Here is a 16,138-nt window from a genome sequence, read left to right as displayed (position 1 = left end):
ACCTTCATTTGATCCTGAGCTCTGTTCTGTTGACTGTTTTATGAACACAGAAAGTGCGAGGCAGGAGTTTTCACAAAGACAAATAGCTCTAAAAGAGCACTCCAGGAGCTGGGGCATTGGTATACTGACAGCTGGAGTGAGAGCTGGCTTGTCACATTGTTTCCCTTTTCTGGGAAAGACCACCAGAGTCAACACCTGCTTTACAGGAAGATTGTAATGGCTACCGGAAAACCATAGATAACATATTTTTGTTCTGGGGCTCTGGAGACACCAGATATTCTTATCGCTTTGGTCACTGGTTGGGAGATAGTCATCGTAACAGAACCACTGAAGAGAATGACACAGGAATTCTCCACGGTGAAGCATGTGAGCCAACTGGTTCTGTGTTTGCTTCCCTTTAGGGTGGCTGAGAAAGGGGCAGCTGTCTGAAGCTCACCACTATGCTCAAAGAGGAAAACATGCCTATGGTAGATTCTCCCACACGTCAAATGTCACCTCTCTCTCTCTCTTTTCTCCTCTTACAGTAATCCGGTACAACAGTGATCTGGTACAGAAATATCACCCTTGCTTCTGGATTGATGGGCAGTATCTCTGCTGCTCTCAGACAGCCAAAAATGCTATGGGCTGCCAAATTTTGGAGAACAGAAATGGAAGTAAGAGATCCTATCAATATAATCTCTCCCTCCTTTGACTCTATCCATCACTTTCTCAGGGTTCTATCAAACCCAGGTTTGTACATTTTGGCCAGTGTACAAAGGAGCCTGGGAGAGGGGATGGGTGGGAACCAAAATCCACCTGATACTCTGTTCTTTCTAGCTGGGCAATCTGGCACTGGGCTGTAGCCATCAAGACTACAGTAGCTTTTACTATGTCAAGGAACCAAATACAAACCTGTCCCTGGGCCCTTCCCAAATATGCACTCTGTATCACTGGTTTCTTACTTTGCAGGCTTAAAACCTGGGAGTTCTCACCGCAAGACAAAAAAGCCTCTTCCTCCCACACCTGAGGAGGACCAGGTATACAGGGAAATTGGGTGCTGCTTCAATGGAAACTTACAGTTAACCCAGAAAACAGACCAGTCTTAGAATTCTCCCTGGAATACGGCAGTGTAAACTGGTATTCTTGTTGAGATAGGGGATTTGGCCTTCTAAGTAGGACTTCCTCTTTGGTGGAGAGACAGAGGCTTATTAGGAAGCTCTTGGCAACCATTTAATCCAATCACTTGTTTAGAACAAAACAAAGCCTGATTTTTTTTAATGAAAAATATTTTCAAACATAATATTGAAAAATTTTAACAGTGAATGCCCGTATACCCAATATCTTGATTTTACCACTAATATATTACTTTAAAACTTGATTTCGGGGGTTACTTTTGGAGATCTAGAAAGGCTTTTCTCATATATTGTAGGTAAGCAAGGCAGGAATTTTATTATGTTCACTTTACAAAGAAAAGAAGATTCAGAGCCACTTAGTGGGTCCATGTACTAGTTTAGTGCTAAGAAGTTTTCCAGATGGTGGCTGTACATGGTTTTTGCCCAGGAAGCTTTATGAACACTGATGCCTGGGTCCAACCCTCAGAGATTTTGACATAATTGGTCTTTGAAACTACCTGGGTGTCGGGATTGTTAACTGCCCTCAAGATGGTTCTGATGTGCATTCCATGCTGAGAGACCCTGTATGGGTGCTTAAAAATGGTTGTTGAGTGAATGTTGAATAAACCTTTTATTTTGCCTGATTTGGGTTAGAATGGTTGGGGAACAATAGGAGAGTGCCTGATATCTAGCCAATCTCCCCAACTTTTTTTCCCTAACAACACAGATCTTAAAAAAGCCACTGCCCCCTGAGCCAACAGCAGCACCTGTCTCGACAAGTGAGCTGAAAAAAGTTGTAGCCCTTTATGACTACATGCCAATGAATGCAAATGATCTACAGCTGCATAAGGGCAATGAGTATTTTATCCTGGAGGAGAGCAACTTACCCTGGTGGCGTGCCCGGGATAAAAATGGGTGAGTTCATGTCCGCTGTCCCTGAGCCTTGTGTCCATCTACTTTGTGCTTAGTCGCTCACTCATGTCCAACTCTTTGTGACCCCATGGACTGTAGCCCACCAGGCTCCTCTGTCCATGGGGATTCTCCAGCCAAGAATACTGAAGTGGGGTGCCCTCCTCCCGGGGATCTTTTGAACCCAGGTCTCCCACATTGTGGGCAGATTCTTTACCAGCTGAGCCACCAGAGAAGCCCAAGAACACTGGAGTGGGTAGCCTATCCCTTCTCCAGGGGATCTACCTGACCCAAGAATCGAACCTCCTGCATTGCAGGTGGATTCTTTACCAGCTGAGCTGCCAGGGAATCCCTCCCACCTACTCTACACACATGCAAAATCCTGCAGCATAATTCCCCTACTCAGTATCCTGATCAGAAATTGTTCTTCCCACATCAAAGGGAATATGCTCTCCCTGCAAGTACTTCCCAGAGCTCAGTTCTACACGTGGCCCCCTCCCTGAGCTCACGTGTGTTGTGGAGCACAATCAATGCTGCAAGTGCAGAAGCTACACACTTCACTGCCCTAGCTGTGCGTTGGCAACATGATCCTCTTTGAGGGCGGGACATTTTATATACCACCATTTGAGAGTGGTTCTGAGCCCCAGGATACAAGGTAATCAAATCTGTCTCTCACCCAGATTGGGGAGTGTTGGATGATCAACCCTGTTGTCTCCTCTACAGGCAGGAAGGCTACATCCCTAGTAACTATGTAACTGAAGCAGAGGACTCCATAGAAATGTATGAGTGAGTATGCTTATGTTCCCAGCACAGAATCTTCATAATACAGTATAAACCTTTTTCATACTTTCAAAAAAATTTTTATTTCAAGATACTTATTAAAATCAACATCAACTGGGTCAAATGATGCCACCAGTTCAAGTGATAGTGCCTATATCTTACCCTTATCCCAAACACCCTGTTGATGAATCTGGAGAGGTCACCATACCCCCCCTCTCCAAATCCGAAGAACTACACTCAAAGAAAAACACAGCCTGATAGGAAACATTTGAAAGGGTGAAAAATGGCAAACTGTTGTGGTTGTCCATTCTCCCGAATCATGGAAGTGGGTTGTCTTTGAAAGCCCTGACCCTCATCTGTTCCCTGCAACCTTCTGCCACTTACTCTCCATTCCACAATTCTTCAGCACCAAGCAGGCTTTGGGAAAGGGATATAGTGTGCTATGAACATGATAGGCACTCAGTAAATGGCAGTTGAGTGAACTGACTGACTCAATGGCATGGATGAGCCACAGACAGCACTTTTATGAGCTACGCAGGCCATGGCCTAGAAACCAGCCAAGCACTCTCCCTTTCCAGGTGGTATTCCAAACACATGACTCGGAGTCAAGCTGAGCAACTGTTGAAGCAAGAGGTAAGTGTGTGACCACAAGTAAATGGCAGTCTCTTTGCACCACAAGCAAGGATCCTGAATTGAGAGCTGGCTGCTGTCCGCCACCTCCAGGCAAGGCAGTGTCAGGATTCTCATTTTATGGGGTCCCATTTATACTTTTCAGTGTCAAAAGCAATGAGGCTGCAGCTCAAATGTGGAACTTGGCAGTGAAATCAGGGCTTCTGTTTTGTCTTGGGTTTGGGCAGTTGGGATGCTGGTGGCAGTGCCATTTCCTCCTGATGGTCAGCTTCTTTTCCCATCTTTTCAGGGTAAAGAAGGAGGCTTCATTGTTAGAGACTCCAGCAAAGCTGGAAAATATACCGTGTCTGTGTTTGCCAAATCTACAGGGTGAGTGTTACTGTTTTAAGGCCCTGGGGACAAAGAACAGGGGCACCCATCCAACAGTTCCTTAATGAAGTGCTTCTCCCACTTCCTCTGTCCCTTAAACTCAAATCTCACCTCACTTCACTTCTTGGGTCCTTTGGGCCCTTGTTCCCGAGTTGCTGACTTAGCGTCCACTTCTTCAGGGAACCTCAAGGGGTGATACGCCATTATGTCGTGTGTTCCACACCTCAGAGCCAGTATTACCTGGCTGAGAAGCACCTTTTCAGCACTATCCCTGAGCTCATTAACTACCATCAGCATAACTCTGCTGGTAAGTACAAGGGGAACCAGAGAAGAAGGGTATGACAAGTACCAAGAGAAGGAATTTAGGACAAGGTGGTTAGGTGAAACATTAAGCCTCATGTGGTAGTGAGGATTAGCTGTGAAAATGAACCCCTGTGATGCTGGACTGAGGTCAAATGAAGAGGTGGTCAAAGGCAGACCTTACACCCAGTAGGTAAGACTTCTTATTTGGTGATTGATGCTCAGTGCTAAGGAAGGACATAGAAGAGACTGGTAATTAATCAATCAGCAGTATTCATTGAATTCCTAGTGTCTACTCAGTAATTTTCTTGTTACTAGAGAACACACAAAAACTATTACTTTAGGTCCTTGCCCTTAAAGAACATAATGGTTCAAAAACATCAGAAGAGAGTTTCTAAGCAGTGTAGACATTCTAAAAACTGGGAGATTGGAGAGAACATGAATACATGGGAAAAACTTCATCAAGAAGGCTTGCAGCTGTCCACCATATCCAGGCAAGGCAGTATCAAGGCTGTCATTTTATGGGATTCCAATTACACTTTTCAGTATCAAAAGGAGAGGGAGGATGTGAGTTAAGCTTGAGCTGGGAGGTGGGGATATATTTAGCTGGGGAGCATACTTCAGTTAGCATTTTCTTTTTCTTGTCCCTGAAAAACGTTTGTAACAGGAGAAACTTCCAGAAAAATTCAGGTTCATGGCGATCTTTTGGGATTCAAAATGTACTAGAAAGATGAATATTGGAAGTGTGAGGCATTAAGTGTGCAAGGCATCTCACTCCCTGCTCTGCACCAGCAGCATGACCCTCTCTGTATGTTTTAGGACTCATATCTAGGCTCAAATATCCAGTGTCTCAACAAAACAAGAATGCACCTTCCACTGCAGGCCTGGGATATGGTAAGTGCTTATTTCTCTAGGGCAGGGTGGACATGGAGAAGGCAATGGCACCCCACTCCAGTACTCTTGCCTGGAAAACCCCATGGACGGAGGAGCCTGGTGGGCTGCAGTCCATGGGGTCGCTAAGAGTCAGACACGACTGAGCGACTTCACTTTCACTTTTCATTTTCATGCATTGGAGAAGGAAATGGCAACCCACGCCAGTGTTCTTGCCTGGAGAATCCCAGGGATGGGGGAGCCTGGTGGGCTGCCGTCTATGGGGTCGCACAGAGTCGGACACGACTGAAGTGACTCAGCAGCAGCAGCAGCAGCAGCAGGGTGGACCAGCCAGTTGCAAGCACTGCTACATCTGACAGACCCAACCAGACCTTGCCTCTCAATCATTCTTGCAGTGCACTGTTCCATCCCAGCTGCCACAAGGAATGTTAACACATTATTGACCAGAGACCTGTAAATGCCAGAGACGTTAGTTTCTGCAAAAATCCCCCAGTCAATAATGTGTTAAGACAGAGACAAATCAAAGTTATCTAATGAGTTTTCTCCCTCTGGTGGCTCCTACTGGGACTGCAAAAACATAGATTCATAAAGGTTTGGTTTTTTTTTTCAATTGTGGGGAAAAAATCATAAAGGGATTTTTTTAAGAGGTTGTCTAATTGATCTTCTTGCTCTATGCCTGAGTTGTACCAAAAATTCCCAGACTCCTCCAATCAGTAATCCCCTGTCCCTGAGATTTACCTGAGCAAAGATGAATTAGTACCCCTGAGAATTTCCCTTTTACTGCTTGTCTATTTCTACCCCCAGTAGGGATTCTAATCTATTGTAGAAATTATACATACATGACTCAAAGAATCATATCAACGCGTTGTTATTATAGGATCATGGGAAATCGATCCAAAGGACTTGACCTTCTTGAAGGAGCTGGGGACTGGACAATTTGGAGTAGTGAAGTATGGGAAGTGGAGGGGCCAGTATGACGTGGCCATCAAGATGATCAAAGAAGGCTCCATGTCTGAGGATGAGTTCATTGAAGAAGCCAAAGTCATGATGTGAGTTACAGTCCAAACTCAACTCTCCATCCAGTCTAGGAATTAAAAGGATGATTCCCACTGTGGTTTAAGGTGATTTATAATAAGGGAGATTTGGGACCTGGGCCTGAGGTCAACCTTTGATTGGTGTGAGTCCTAACTGCTAAGGTACTCATTTATCTTTGAGACTGATGGAGGACAGTATTGCTCATGGGTGGGTATCATCTTGATAGCATTTGAGGGTAAATGTAGAGAATGAGACTTTCAAAAGGAAGACATTCTAATGTACCCTTAGTGTTCACTCAGCCCTGGACTTGTTTCCTGTTCTATCGATGGCTCCAAATCCTGGTTCACCCTCACATATTAGGCACTTTTAGAGTTTAGGGTAGGAAAAAGGTTATTATGATCTCTCATTTGATACTCTACTCCAAGGCCAACTCCTTTCCTCCTCAGTTCCTTTCTGAATGATATTCAGAGTCAGAAAGGGAGGACTGGTTCATTGCCTCTCCTGTAGGAATCTTTCCCATGAGAAGCTGGTGCAGTTGTATGGCGTCTGCACGAAACAGCGCCCCATCTTCATCATCACTGAGTACATGGCCAATGGCTGCCTCCTGAACTACCTGAGGGAGATGCGCCACCGCTTCCAGACTCAGCAGCTGCTGGAGATGTGCAAGGATGTCTGTGAAGCCATGGAATACCTAGAGTCTAAGCAGTTCCTCCACCGAGACCTGGTAGGATCTCAGAAGGATTGGTCTGGGTCCAAGGGCTGAGGGGGTGGAAGTAGCACAGGAAGACATACCATCCATGGCTGAGGAAGGTGGCTGGAGCTGTGACTTCAGTTTTATCTAGAAAATACTAAAAGTTTGGTGACCCTCTGCCCCAGTGGTCAGCCAGTCAAGGAACTCCAGCCTCAACACAAGTTCTGCCACAGTGGGAGCTGGAGCCCTCGCTCCCAGCCCCTCCTACTATGACAAGGAAATGGTGGAGTCCTCCAGGGGCAGAAGGGCAGCCCTGCTTCCTGATGGGACTGCTTTTTAGCACAGAACCATCATTCTGATTATATCAGAATCACAAACTGGGTGTCTGTTGGTGCATTTTTAAATGTTATATTAATATATTAGTTAGCAAACACTTAAAAACATTTCACACTAAAGAACTGAATTTACAGCTTCTCATGAAAATTGACATCATCTTGTATCACCAGACCCATATTCTCATAGGCCATGTTAACTGTTGGCCTATAAAATATGGGCCTGGTATTACAAGATGGTCTAGCTGATCACAGGAAAGTGGCTGGCCTCCCTTAGACCAAACACTTTCCTGACATCTCCACCTACCCACTTCACTCTATCACTTCCCCTGCCTGGCCTCCCGGGGCATGTTTATTTCAGCCAGGCCAAGGCAGAAATAGCCCTAGTCCTGCTGGTAGAAAAGCAGAAAACAAAACACACTTGGCTTCTGTTCTCTCTTAATTCTCTCGACATTTCAATGCAGGAAGGGTTGTCATGGAACTGTCAATATGAGTGAAATCGTGCTGCAAGTCCTCAGAGCTTTATAAAATTAAGACTTTACTTATTATGGGGGTTGCTGTATATGTGATGGAGGTACATCAAAATTCCTCAGTGGCATCAGCTGACTCCTGTTAGGTGGGAAGGTGTCTGTAGGTAAAGGAGATGAGGCTTCCCTCCCCTGGTGGGCACAAGCTTTGTGCCTTTAACCTGTGCTCCAAGGACAGAGTCTCACTGGTATCTGTTGCACTACAGGCAGCTCGAAACTGTTTGGTTAATGATCAAGGCGTTGTTAAAGTATCTGACTTTGGCCTGTCCAGGTGAGTGCAGTCTTTTTCACCTTTCCCTCTAAAAGTAAAACTGGCACAGTATAAACATGAGATGACATTATAACTTTTAATCTTCTCCCTTTCCCCCTATAATTCTAGTTTTTTCCACCATCTTTCTATACCTTTTCTTTCTCTGAATGGTTTAAGTCACTTTTCATCCTTCTGTTTTATTGTTATAGCCCTCTCTTCTTTCTCCTTTGCTCTTTTTTTAAAAGCTAATTTCCCCTATACTCTGTCTTGTTCTGTTAATCCTGTTGACTTTACTCTGTCTCTTTCCTAATGAGCCTAATTGCCACTGTTGACTGCAGAATTGAAGGAAGGGAAGGATGGGAAAAGAGAAAAGAGGAAAGGGAGTACCTATTAGACCTTATTCCACTTCATCCTTGCTGTAACTATATTGTCAATCAGGAAAGCTAAGTTGGATATGAAAACAGGAATATGTTAGTAATGGCATTTGTAAAAGACACTGGTTGGCCTGTAGTATTTGCAATTCTTATGGCTCTGCCAAGAAAATTTAAGCAAATATCAAACTCTCCAAATTGTAACAGCAACAAGTCGTGAATCCTTTGCAGGTATGTTCTGGATGATGAATATACAAGCTCAGTAGGCTCCAAATTTCCTGTCCGGTGGTCTCCACCAGAAGTTCTTATGTACAGCAAGTTCAGCAGCAAATCTGACATTTGGGCTTTTGGTGAGTGGATATGATTACATGGATTATACAGCTCAAAGGAAAAGGAATGCTGTGGGGAAATTCACACTCTGCAACCTGCACAGAGAGACTGATATTTGTTCTTGCTTTCATTCATCTAATCCTTAGGGAATCGGGCACCACAGGGGTTTCTGGGGATTAAAAACAGTAAAGTAGACACGATTACTGCCTTCTTAGAACTTAGAATCTATTGAGGGAAACAAACAATTCATTCAGTATTCCACAGCTTCTTGAATACTAATTATGTACCAGGGACTCTGCCAGACCCTATAACCACAAAGACAAATAAGAGGCTGTCTCTCTCCTAGAGGAACTGATGGTCTAGGGCAATCCTGATTACCTCCAGCATACTCAGTACTATAGCAGAAGTTTGAACAAAATAATAATAATAAAAAAAAAAAAACAGGGATGGGGTGGGGGGTGGAATGAGCTGAATGTAATGTTTGAGGTTGATCTAGGAACACTAGGATCCCTCCTACCCAGAAACAACACATTGTTTTTTTCATTTTCTAGGGGTGCTGATGTGGGAAATTTACTCTCTGGGGAAGATGCCATATGAGAGATTTACTAACAGTGAAACAGCTGAACACATTGCCCAAGGCCTACGTCTCTACAGGCCTCATCTCGCTTCGGAGAGGGTATATGCCATCATGTACAGCTGCTGGCATGAGGTAAGTGTTTTAGTGGGACCTCTTAAATTATTTCCTTGAATGTACTTTCCCATGTAGCTGACCAAGCACCCACACCCTACTCTCCCTCACCATATAGTAACTGAGCACAGACAGATAGCTGTACACATTCTCAAACCCCAGCCTACATCCCAATCCTTTCATGGCCAGTTTTTCCAGGCCCACTCCAATTCTCACTAGAGGAGCACTAGTTTTTTTTTCTTTAGTTGCTCAGTCGTGTCCGACTCTTTGCGACCCCATGGATTGTAGACTACCAGGCTCCTCCGTCCATGGGATTTTCCAGGCAAGAGTACTGGAGTGGGTTGCCATTTCCTTCTCCAGAGGGTCTTCCCAACCCAGGGATCGAACCCGGGTCTCCCATATTGTAGGCAGACACTTTACTGTCTGAGCCACCAGGGAAGTCCCAAGAGGAGGAGCATTAGAAGACCCCAATACCATTTTGGCTTTAGGGAGAGGGGTGTCATGGGGCCATGTCACCTAGCATAAGTAGGCAGCCAGAGGCATTCAGACAAGTGTATGGACATTAAAAAAGAAAACTAATTAAAATTTGTGTTCATTCCTATGGGAGTCATTGGCCCTTTCTTCTACTTTACTAACTGCACACTTTCTCTGGCTGTGGTCCTAAATGAGATTTTTTTAAAATGCTAACACCTGAAAGGGAACTAAAATAGGTAGTTCCCATGGTTTTTTTTTTTTAATACAGTGCATTATGGGATATGTGGGTAGATGTGGTATTTTGAAAATAAAGAGCCTGTCCCACTATTATTAAAATGCTTTGCTGCGCTCACCTTGGGTTCTTCAGGGGTGCCTACTCCATTTTCTATAGATCCTTGGCAACCTTAATTTGGCAAACTAAATCTCTAGTAGGAAATGAGTGCTCATCTCTCAGTCCTGCCCCATTAGTAACATGGAAAGACTGACAGTGTCCAGCAAGCACGAATGTGAATCAGGAGCCACCCTTGTGGGGTGAAAAGTAGGCATTTGGACCAGAGCATGGCTCTTTTCCCTTTGACAAATGACTGAGGTCACAAAGAAAGTGTGGAGAAAGGGAGAACCCCAAGAGTCATTTCCCTCCTCTCTCCTCTGCTGGGCAGGATTGAGGGTAATTGACTGCTGCTCTCTCCCAACTAGCACATCCTCACTCTGCTAGTTAAGTATTTCAGACAGGTACTTTCTCCACAGCCTGTTAACGTAGTAGTCATGAAACTAGAATCACATCAGAATCTCTGGGGAACTCTTGAAACTACAGATGACTGGGCCTTACCTCCAGAGATTCTGATTAGGTATGTCTAGAGTGGAACTTGGGTATGTCTTTTTAAACTTCCCAGGAAATTCTGATACTCAGGTTTGAGAATCACAGATTCAAAGGAACAAGAAGTTGATGACTTTTGGGTTCTGATGGATTGAGACTTTTCTTACATGAATATATCTTGAATCACTAAATACCTCAGGGGCTTATGGACCATGGCTATCACAAAAGGCCTTAGTCTGGAGGCTAGATGGTGGTAATAAGAGGTCCCAGGTGCTTAGGATGCCTGCCCAGTGAAGCAGCTCCTCCTCTTGACATGTTCATTCCTTTGTTAACTTTGGCTTTAGGATGGTAGAAACAAGTGGTTGAAACCAAACCAAAATTATCACAGCTTATAGGATTTCAGTTCAGTCAACCACTTAAATTTGTTTGGTAGCCACTTGAGGGTCCAAAATAAGAATGCATTGGTGTGATGAATTTGGCTTTAGTTTCAATCAGTGTTTGTGAGAATAATTTTAAAATTTCCTCACCACATTAATAACCCAAGTTACTAAAGATTTAAAGTGCACAAGGACTTTATGGAATACTTCTATTTCTCTCTCTCTCTCTTTTTGGGTAATCCACAGGGTATGCTACTGGGCATATAGTATAAACTTCATAAACATTTGCTGTTTACTCATTGTGTTTCCCTTGAATTCTGGACTCTAGCCCACTATAACACTCTATGTTTTTTCTTTGGTTTTAGAAAGCAGATGAACGTCCCACTTTCAAAATTCTTCTGAGCAACATTCTAGATGTCATGGATGAAGAGTCCTGAGCTCACCAATAAGCTTCTTGGTTATACTCCTCTCCTCCACAATCTCAATTTCACTTTCTCTGAGGAAATCCCAGGCCCTTAGTGCCCTTGCTGAATACACAAAGGCCCCTCTCCAGATCTAGGAATGCCTTTCTATCTCTTCCCTGGGATACTATTAATACCTTCTGAGCAAAGGCCAAGGAATTTTTGTGCCTGATATTTTCCCCCAGAGAGGAAATTTCCCAAAAGTATTAAAACAAACTGAATGTGGGATGGAATCATTTGGAGGGAGGGAGGGATGTAAATAGCCTCACAATGGGGGTCCAACAGCTCTTTGGGTAGGCAATAGAGCTTGGGGGGAGGGAGGTAGAACTTGGCAGGAATAAAATGGTGTCATAAAAATGGAAGGGGAGGGTGTTTTGATAAAATAAAATTACTGGAAAGCACGAAAGTTTCTTGCTATTTGGATTAATCATGCAGCCTCCCTGAAGCGCCCTATCTCTGTGTTCCAGGAAACTGCTGTGTGGGATTGGTTTGTCACATTTCTACTTTCAGAACTCCACGGGATTCTCCACATTTAACCCCTCTGTGTTAGTCGCTCAGCTGTATCGGAGGAGCTGTATCTGATAGGAGGGACTGTAGCCCCAGGCTCCTCTGCCCCTGGAATTCTCCAGGCAAGAATACTGGAGTGGGTTGCCATTCCCTTCTCCAGGGGATCTTAACCACCCAGGGATGGAACCCAGGTCTCCTGCATTTCAGGCAGATTCTTTACCATCTGAGCCACCAGGGAAGCCCTTTTAGGCCCTCTGACTCTTGGTGGATTCTGCTTCTGAAACAGGTGGTGGTGGTGGTGGTGATTTAGTTGCTAAGTCGTGTTCAACCCTTGCGACCCTATGGACTGTCGCCTGCCAGGCTCTTCAGTCCATGAAATTTTCCAGGCAAGAATACTGGAGTGGATTGCCATTTCCTACTCCAGGGGATCTTCCTGACCCAGGGATCAAACCCGCGTCTCCAGCCTTGTAGATGGTCCGTTGTAATGCAAGGTGACGCTTTACCGCTGAGCCCCCAGGGAAGCATTTGAATCACAGACAGTGATCACAAAGAAATCACAAACCCTGGCATGGGGTAGGCATTAGATAGCATCGGAATGAATCTGACAGGTGGAGACAAAATCTGCCAGCGCCACTTTTTGCTACGTCAGGCGGGGTAAATTCCATTAAAGAACTAGAGCCAGGGGCCCAGGACAGCAAAGCTACAGGCCCAGCAGTCCCTGCCGAGCACCAGCGCGGCGGCGGGGAAAGCGTGGGTCAATTTGGAACCCGACTGGGGCAGGGCTGTTGGGCCGGTCGGGAACGGGCCACATGGTCCGAAGTAACTTCCTTTTTTTAACCTTCTTTCTTTTCTTTTTGAAATAACGTCCCAACAGCGCCACGGAGCTGGGCGGACAGTCCTGAGACCTCCAGTCGCAGACACGGCGCCGCCGCGGGGTCGCGCACGGGGCGGAGGGAGGCGCGTGGACGGCTGGAAGGAGAGCCCAGAACCCGAGATGGGTGGGGGGGGGACGGGGGCGGGCCCCCACACAGGGCCGCGCGCCCGCGCAGTGCGCTCGCGGGGCGGTCCCAGAGGCAGCGGGTTGTGGTTCCGGTTCCGCCGCGGAGACACGTGAAGGTCGGTGAGTCGCTGTGGAGTTCGTCTCCGCACGCGTGACCGCGCTGGGATGGATTCTTCCTCTTCCTCCGCGGCGGGTTTGGGCTCGGTAGACCCGCAGCTGCAGCATTTCATTGAGGTGGAGACTCAGAAGCAGCGCTTCCAGCAGCTGGTGCACCAGATGACGGAACTTTGTTGGGTGAGGTGCCTGGGGCTGGGACCTGACCACAGTACCTACTTGCCTGTCCTTGCCTCGGGCAACTCGCCCCGACGTCTAGGATTCGGGGAAGGGACAGGACCCGGCAGCACCCCTTGGTTTCCTTAGGTTCCTTAGGCCAAGCCGGGAGGGGAAAAGGGTAACTCCGCTTCTCAGGAGGGGTGTCGCTCCGGACCTCGGCTTTGTTAGTGCAGAGGATTGGGTATTGTAGACTTATGCTGTTGTCTCGACCAGAACTTTAGGCATTCAAGGTTGAAGCTACCTAGTGCTGGTCACCAGAACCGATGAGCGCCCCCACTATTGGTATTTAATGTTTGGCATCCTGAATCCCAGAGAATCAGTGAATCTCCCGTCCCTGCACGCCTCAGAGTTTGCCTTGATTACTTAGTTGCTCTAACCGTCCCTGCTGAGGAGTGGCTCTAACCCACGAACCAAAAAAGTGGAGTAATCTCTACCAACATACACATTTTTTTGCCTTCTTGTTGGATTGTTGTGTAATACCAAGCCGTTTCAGGTCTGAAGGTTGAGGAACTGACTATGCCCTGTTAGGGGACTTTGGCAAAAGGGTAGAAGGCATTTGTTTGCAGCTTGGAATCAGAGTGTTCTCTGGCTGCCAAGGACAGCATAACTACTCTGCCTTGACATACAAAATTCACAGAATTCAGAAGCCAAGGATAAATTTCCTTGAAAGTGGAAAGTCTGAGGCTTGTGTACACAACAGAATAATGAACGAAATTAATTTGAATTATAAACATGGTATAGCTGGACTCTGACCTTTAACAAATGATTGCTTAGTTCCCATCTGCCTTGAACTAGAGCGGTTTGATTCTTTTAAATATCTGATTCGATACATTTGGACCAGGTGGTGGTGTGGTTAAAGACTCCTTTAAGAATCTGAAAGCAGTGGGCACTTTAGGAAAATTCATACGATTTTCCATTCGTCTTGAGAGAGGATTCAAGAGCCTCTGGCCTAAGTAGATATTATGGAATCTCCAGTCATACTTTTTTTTTTCCTTTGGTAGCTTTTATGGTGTCTTGCTGCAATGATCTATCCTTTCACCCATTTATTCTGCAGTTAATTTAAAGGCACTTAATGCAAGCAGCATTGTAGAGTTGTAACCAAATTCATTGAAGGGTTAACTTTCCTTGTATTTTTGTCATTTGTCTTGCTCTGTAATATCTCAGCACCATCATTTTCTGACCCTGTGACTTAGTATCTCTGTGCCACAGCTTCCCTCTTTGTAAAATGAAGATTAATAATAAACAGAATCTGTTCCATAGGGTTGCTGTGAGAATTTAAGGCTGTGGAAAATTGCCACAAAGTAAACTGTTGAGTGTGAATTGTGATTAACTTATCAGATACTGTTTTTAGGTGAAGTTTTTCCTATAAGCAACAAGAAGGTCCACCTTCTTTTTTTTTTTCTTTTGCCAAATTCCCTTTGTGATTCTGTATCTTGTCCTGAGCAGGAAAAGTGCATGGACAAGCCTGGGCCAAAGTTGGACAGTCGGGCTGAGGCCTGTTTTGTGAACTGCGTTGAGCGCTTCATTGACACAAGCCAATTCATCTTGAATCGACTGGAACAGACGCAGAAATCCAAGCCAGTCTTCTCAGAAAGCCTTTCTGACTGACCTCAGCATTACCTCTTTGGAAAAGGAAGGTAGTTCAAGAGATGAAGAGCGGTTGATGGGATAGTTGAAGAAAAGGCTATGGGGGAATTGGCCCCCACCCTTGTCACTCTTGGGACATCCTGTCATCTGAGAATGAACAAAGACCAATTTTTGATGTGGGGGATTTGAGGGTCAGATGTATTTGGGGTTGTGTTTTTTTAATGCTAATCTTGTGAAAACAATTGACAGGTGAATGAAAAACTCTACTAGATGCATATTACTGTTTGTGGGATGATGCTTTTCTTGTAGTCCCATTAACTGCTTCCTATAATTTTAATAGTGGAATTGCTGTATAATTTGATACTGGGACCAGATAGGTAATAATCTGTTATTTGTGTGGATTCATTTCAGATTTTGGGGGAGATCAGTATACATCTTTGTGTCTCTCAGAAATGGCAGCAGTAGGGGAAGAGTAATTTGGTACTCAACTGTAGGCCTCCTTACCTAGTGTTTAGTTATCAGTGCTGGAAAAAATATATTTCAACTTTCTAGATTCTCTGTCTCCCTTATACCATGATTCACTTAAATATCTATATGACAAATGATCTTGAGCTAGTACAGGTTGCCTGAGAGTCTAGAGGCCTTTAGTTAAAGGAATCTAGCCAGTGAACATAATTTTCATACTAAACTGCCACAGAGAAGAAGTTAACTTACCCTGTGTATCAGAGTTCAAAAAAATTTAACGATGTGCCTCAATGAAAAAAATTAAGATTTGGGCCAGTCAGAAACTAACAGCAGTATCAGGTCGAGGTGCATGCCTAATGTAAATCAGTGTAGTTTCCATTTACTGCATCTTTTAATCACTGAAATAAAAGCTACAAGATTCAAGTCTGTGACTGAGAAGGCTTTCTATTCTGATTATCACCTGCACCCTGGAGAGATTTGGTTCCAAGTGGGCTGGTTCCAAGGCTGAAATGTAGTCAGCCTGGGTACCTGTTCTGTGCAAGTTATGGCACGGTATTATAGCAACCCCTGACTTTTCTGAGAGAAAAGAGGACTTTGAAATGAGATGGAGGGGAAGGAGTTCAGTACTGACAGTCAGTTCCCTGAGTGTAGTGGAAGAGATTCTCGAGACTGGATCCCATTCCTCTTACTTCACATCCTAGTGGAATGGAGTGTAGACCTAAATTGGAACTCTTGTTGGGAGCCTCTAGTGCCAATCCATGAAGACTTGGAAATACACATTTCTAGAAGCCTCTAGTCCCTGCTTAACTTCCCACCATATAGGCACTACAAGGAAAGTTTGAAAACTCTAGAAAACACAATAAAATTAACATTTAAGCACTTACTCTGCCACACACTGTTTTGGGGACCAGGATGTCAGCAGT

At 44.9% G+C, this 16,138-nt stretch overlaps 2 protein-coding genes across 2 annotated transcripts in view; both read left to right on the top strand.

Moving 5' to 3' along the window:
• The window catches only part of BTK (Bruton tyrosine kinase), a 31,973-nt gene extending 20,249 nt beyond the window's left edge, over positions 1–11,724 (top strand). Inside the window, exons 6-19 of the mRNA XM_043896382.1 lie at positions 525–653; positions 949–1,016; positions 1,819–2,006; positions 2,724–2,786; positions 3,359–3,413; positions 3,700–3,779; positions 3,959–4,086; positions 4,899–4,973; positions 5,848–6,019; positions 6,513–6,729; positions 7,762–7,826; positions 8,408–8,526; positions 9,058–9,215; positions 11,228–11,724. Of these exons, the coding sequence (XP_043752317.1) occupies positions 525–653; positions 949–1,016; positions 1,819–2,006; positions 2,724–2,786; positions 3,359–3,413; positions 3,700–3,779; positions 3,959–4,086; positions 4,899–4,973; positions 5,848–6,019; positions 6,513–6,729; positions 7,762–7,826; positions 8,408–8,526; positions 9,058–9,215; positions 11,228–11,299 (1,589 nt within the window). The 3' untranslated portion in view covers positions 11,300–11,724. The remainder of the gene's footprint in view (positions 1–524; positions 654–948; positions 1,017–1,818; positions 2,007–2,723; positions 2,787–3,358; positions 3,414–3,699; positions 3,780–3,958; positions 4,087–4,898; positions 4,974–5,847; positions 6,020–6,512; positions 6,730–7,761; positions 7,827–8,407; positions 8,527–9,057; positions 9,216–11,227) is intronic.
• Positions 11,725–12,902: 1,178 nt separating this feature from the next.
• On the top strand, positions 12,903–15,638 carry TIMM8A (translocase of inner mitochondrial membrane 8A). The gene is made up of 2 exons (XM_043896396.1): positions 12,903–13,124; positions 14,610–15,638. Exons 1-2 carry the CDS (start codon positions 12,996–12,998, stop codon positions 14,769–14,771), a joined length of 291 nt encoding a protein of 96 aa, XP_043752331.1. The 5' UTR covers positions 12,903–12,995; the 3' UTR covers positions 14,772–15,638.
• Positions 15,639–16,138: the final 500 nt, after the last annotated feature.

Source organism: Cervus elaphus, chromosome X (genome assembly GCF_910594005.1).
Source record: "Cervus elaphus chromosome X, mCerEla1.1, whole genome shotgun sequence".
Lineage (NCBI taxonomy): Eukaryota > Metazoa > Chordata > Mammalia > Artiodactyla > Cervidae > Cervus > Cervus elaphus.
This window is presented reverse-complemented; position numbering and strand designations above follow the sequence as displayed.

Excerpts from the sequence above, each read along its gene's own strand:
- TIMM8A (XM_043896396.1), top strand. The coding sequence starts at position 12,996 with ATGGATTCTTCCTCTTCCTCCGCGGCGGGTTTGGGCTCGGTAGACCCG. Across the intron at positions 13,125-14,609 it reads AGATGACGGAACTTTGTTGG|GAAAAGTGCATGGACAAGCC; the intron begins GTGAGGTGCCTG and ends TGTCCTGAGCAG.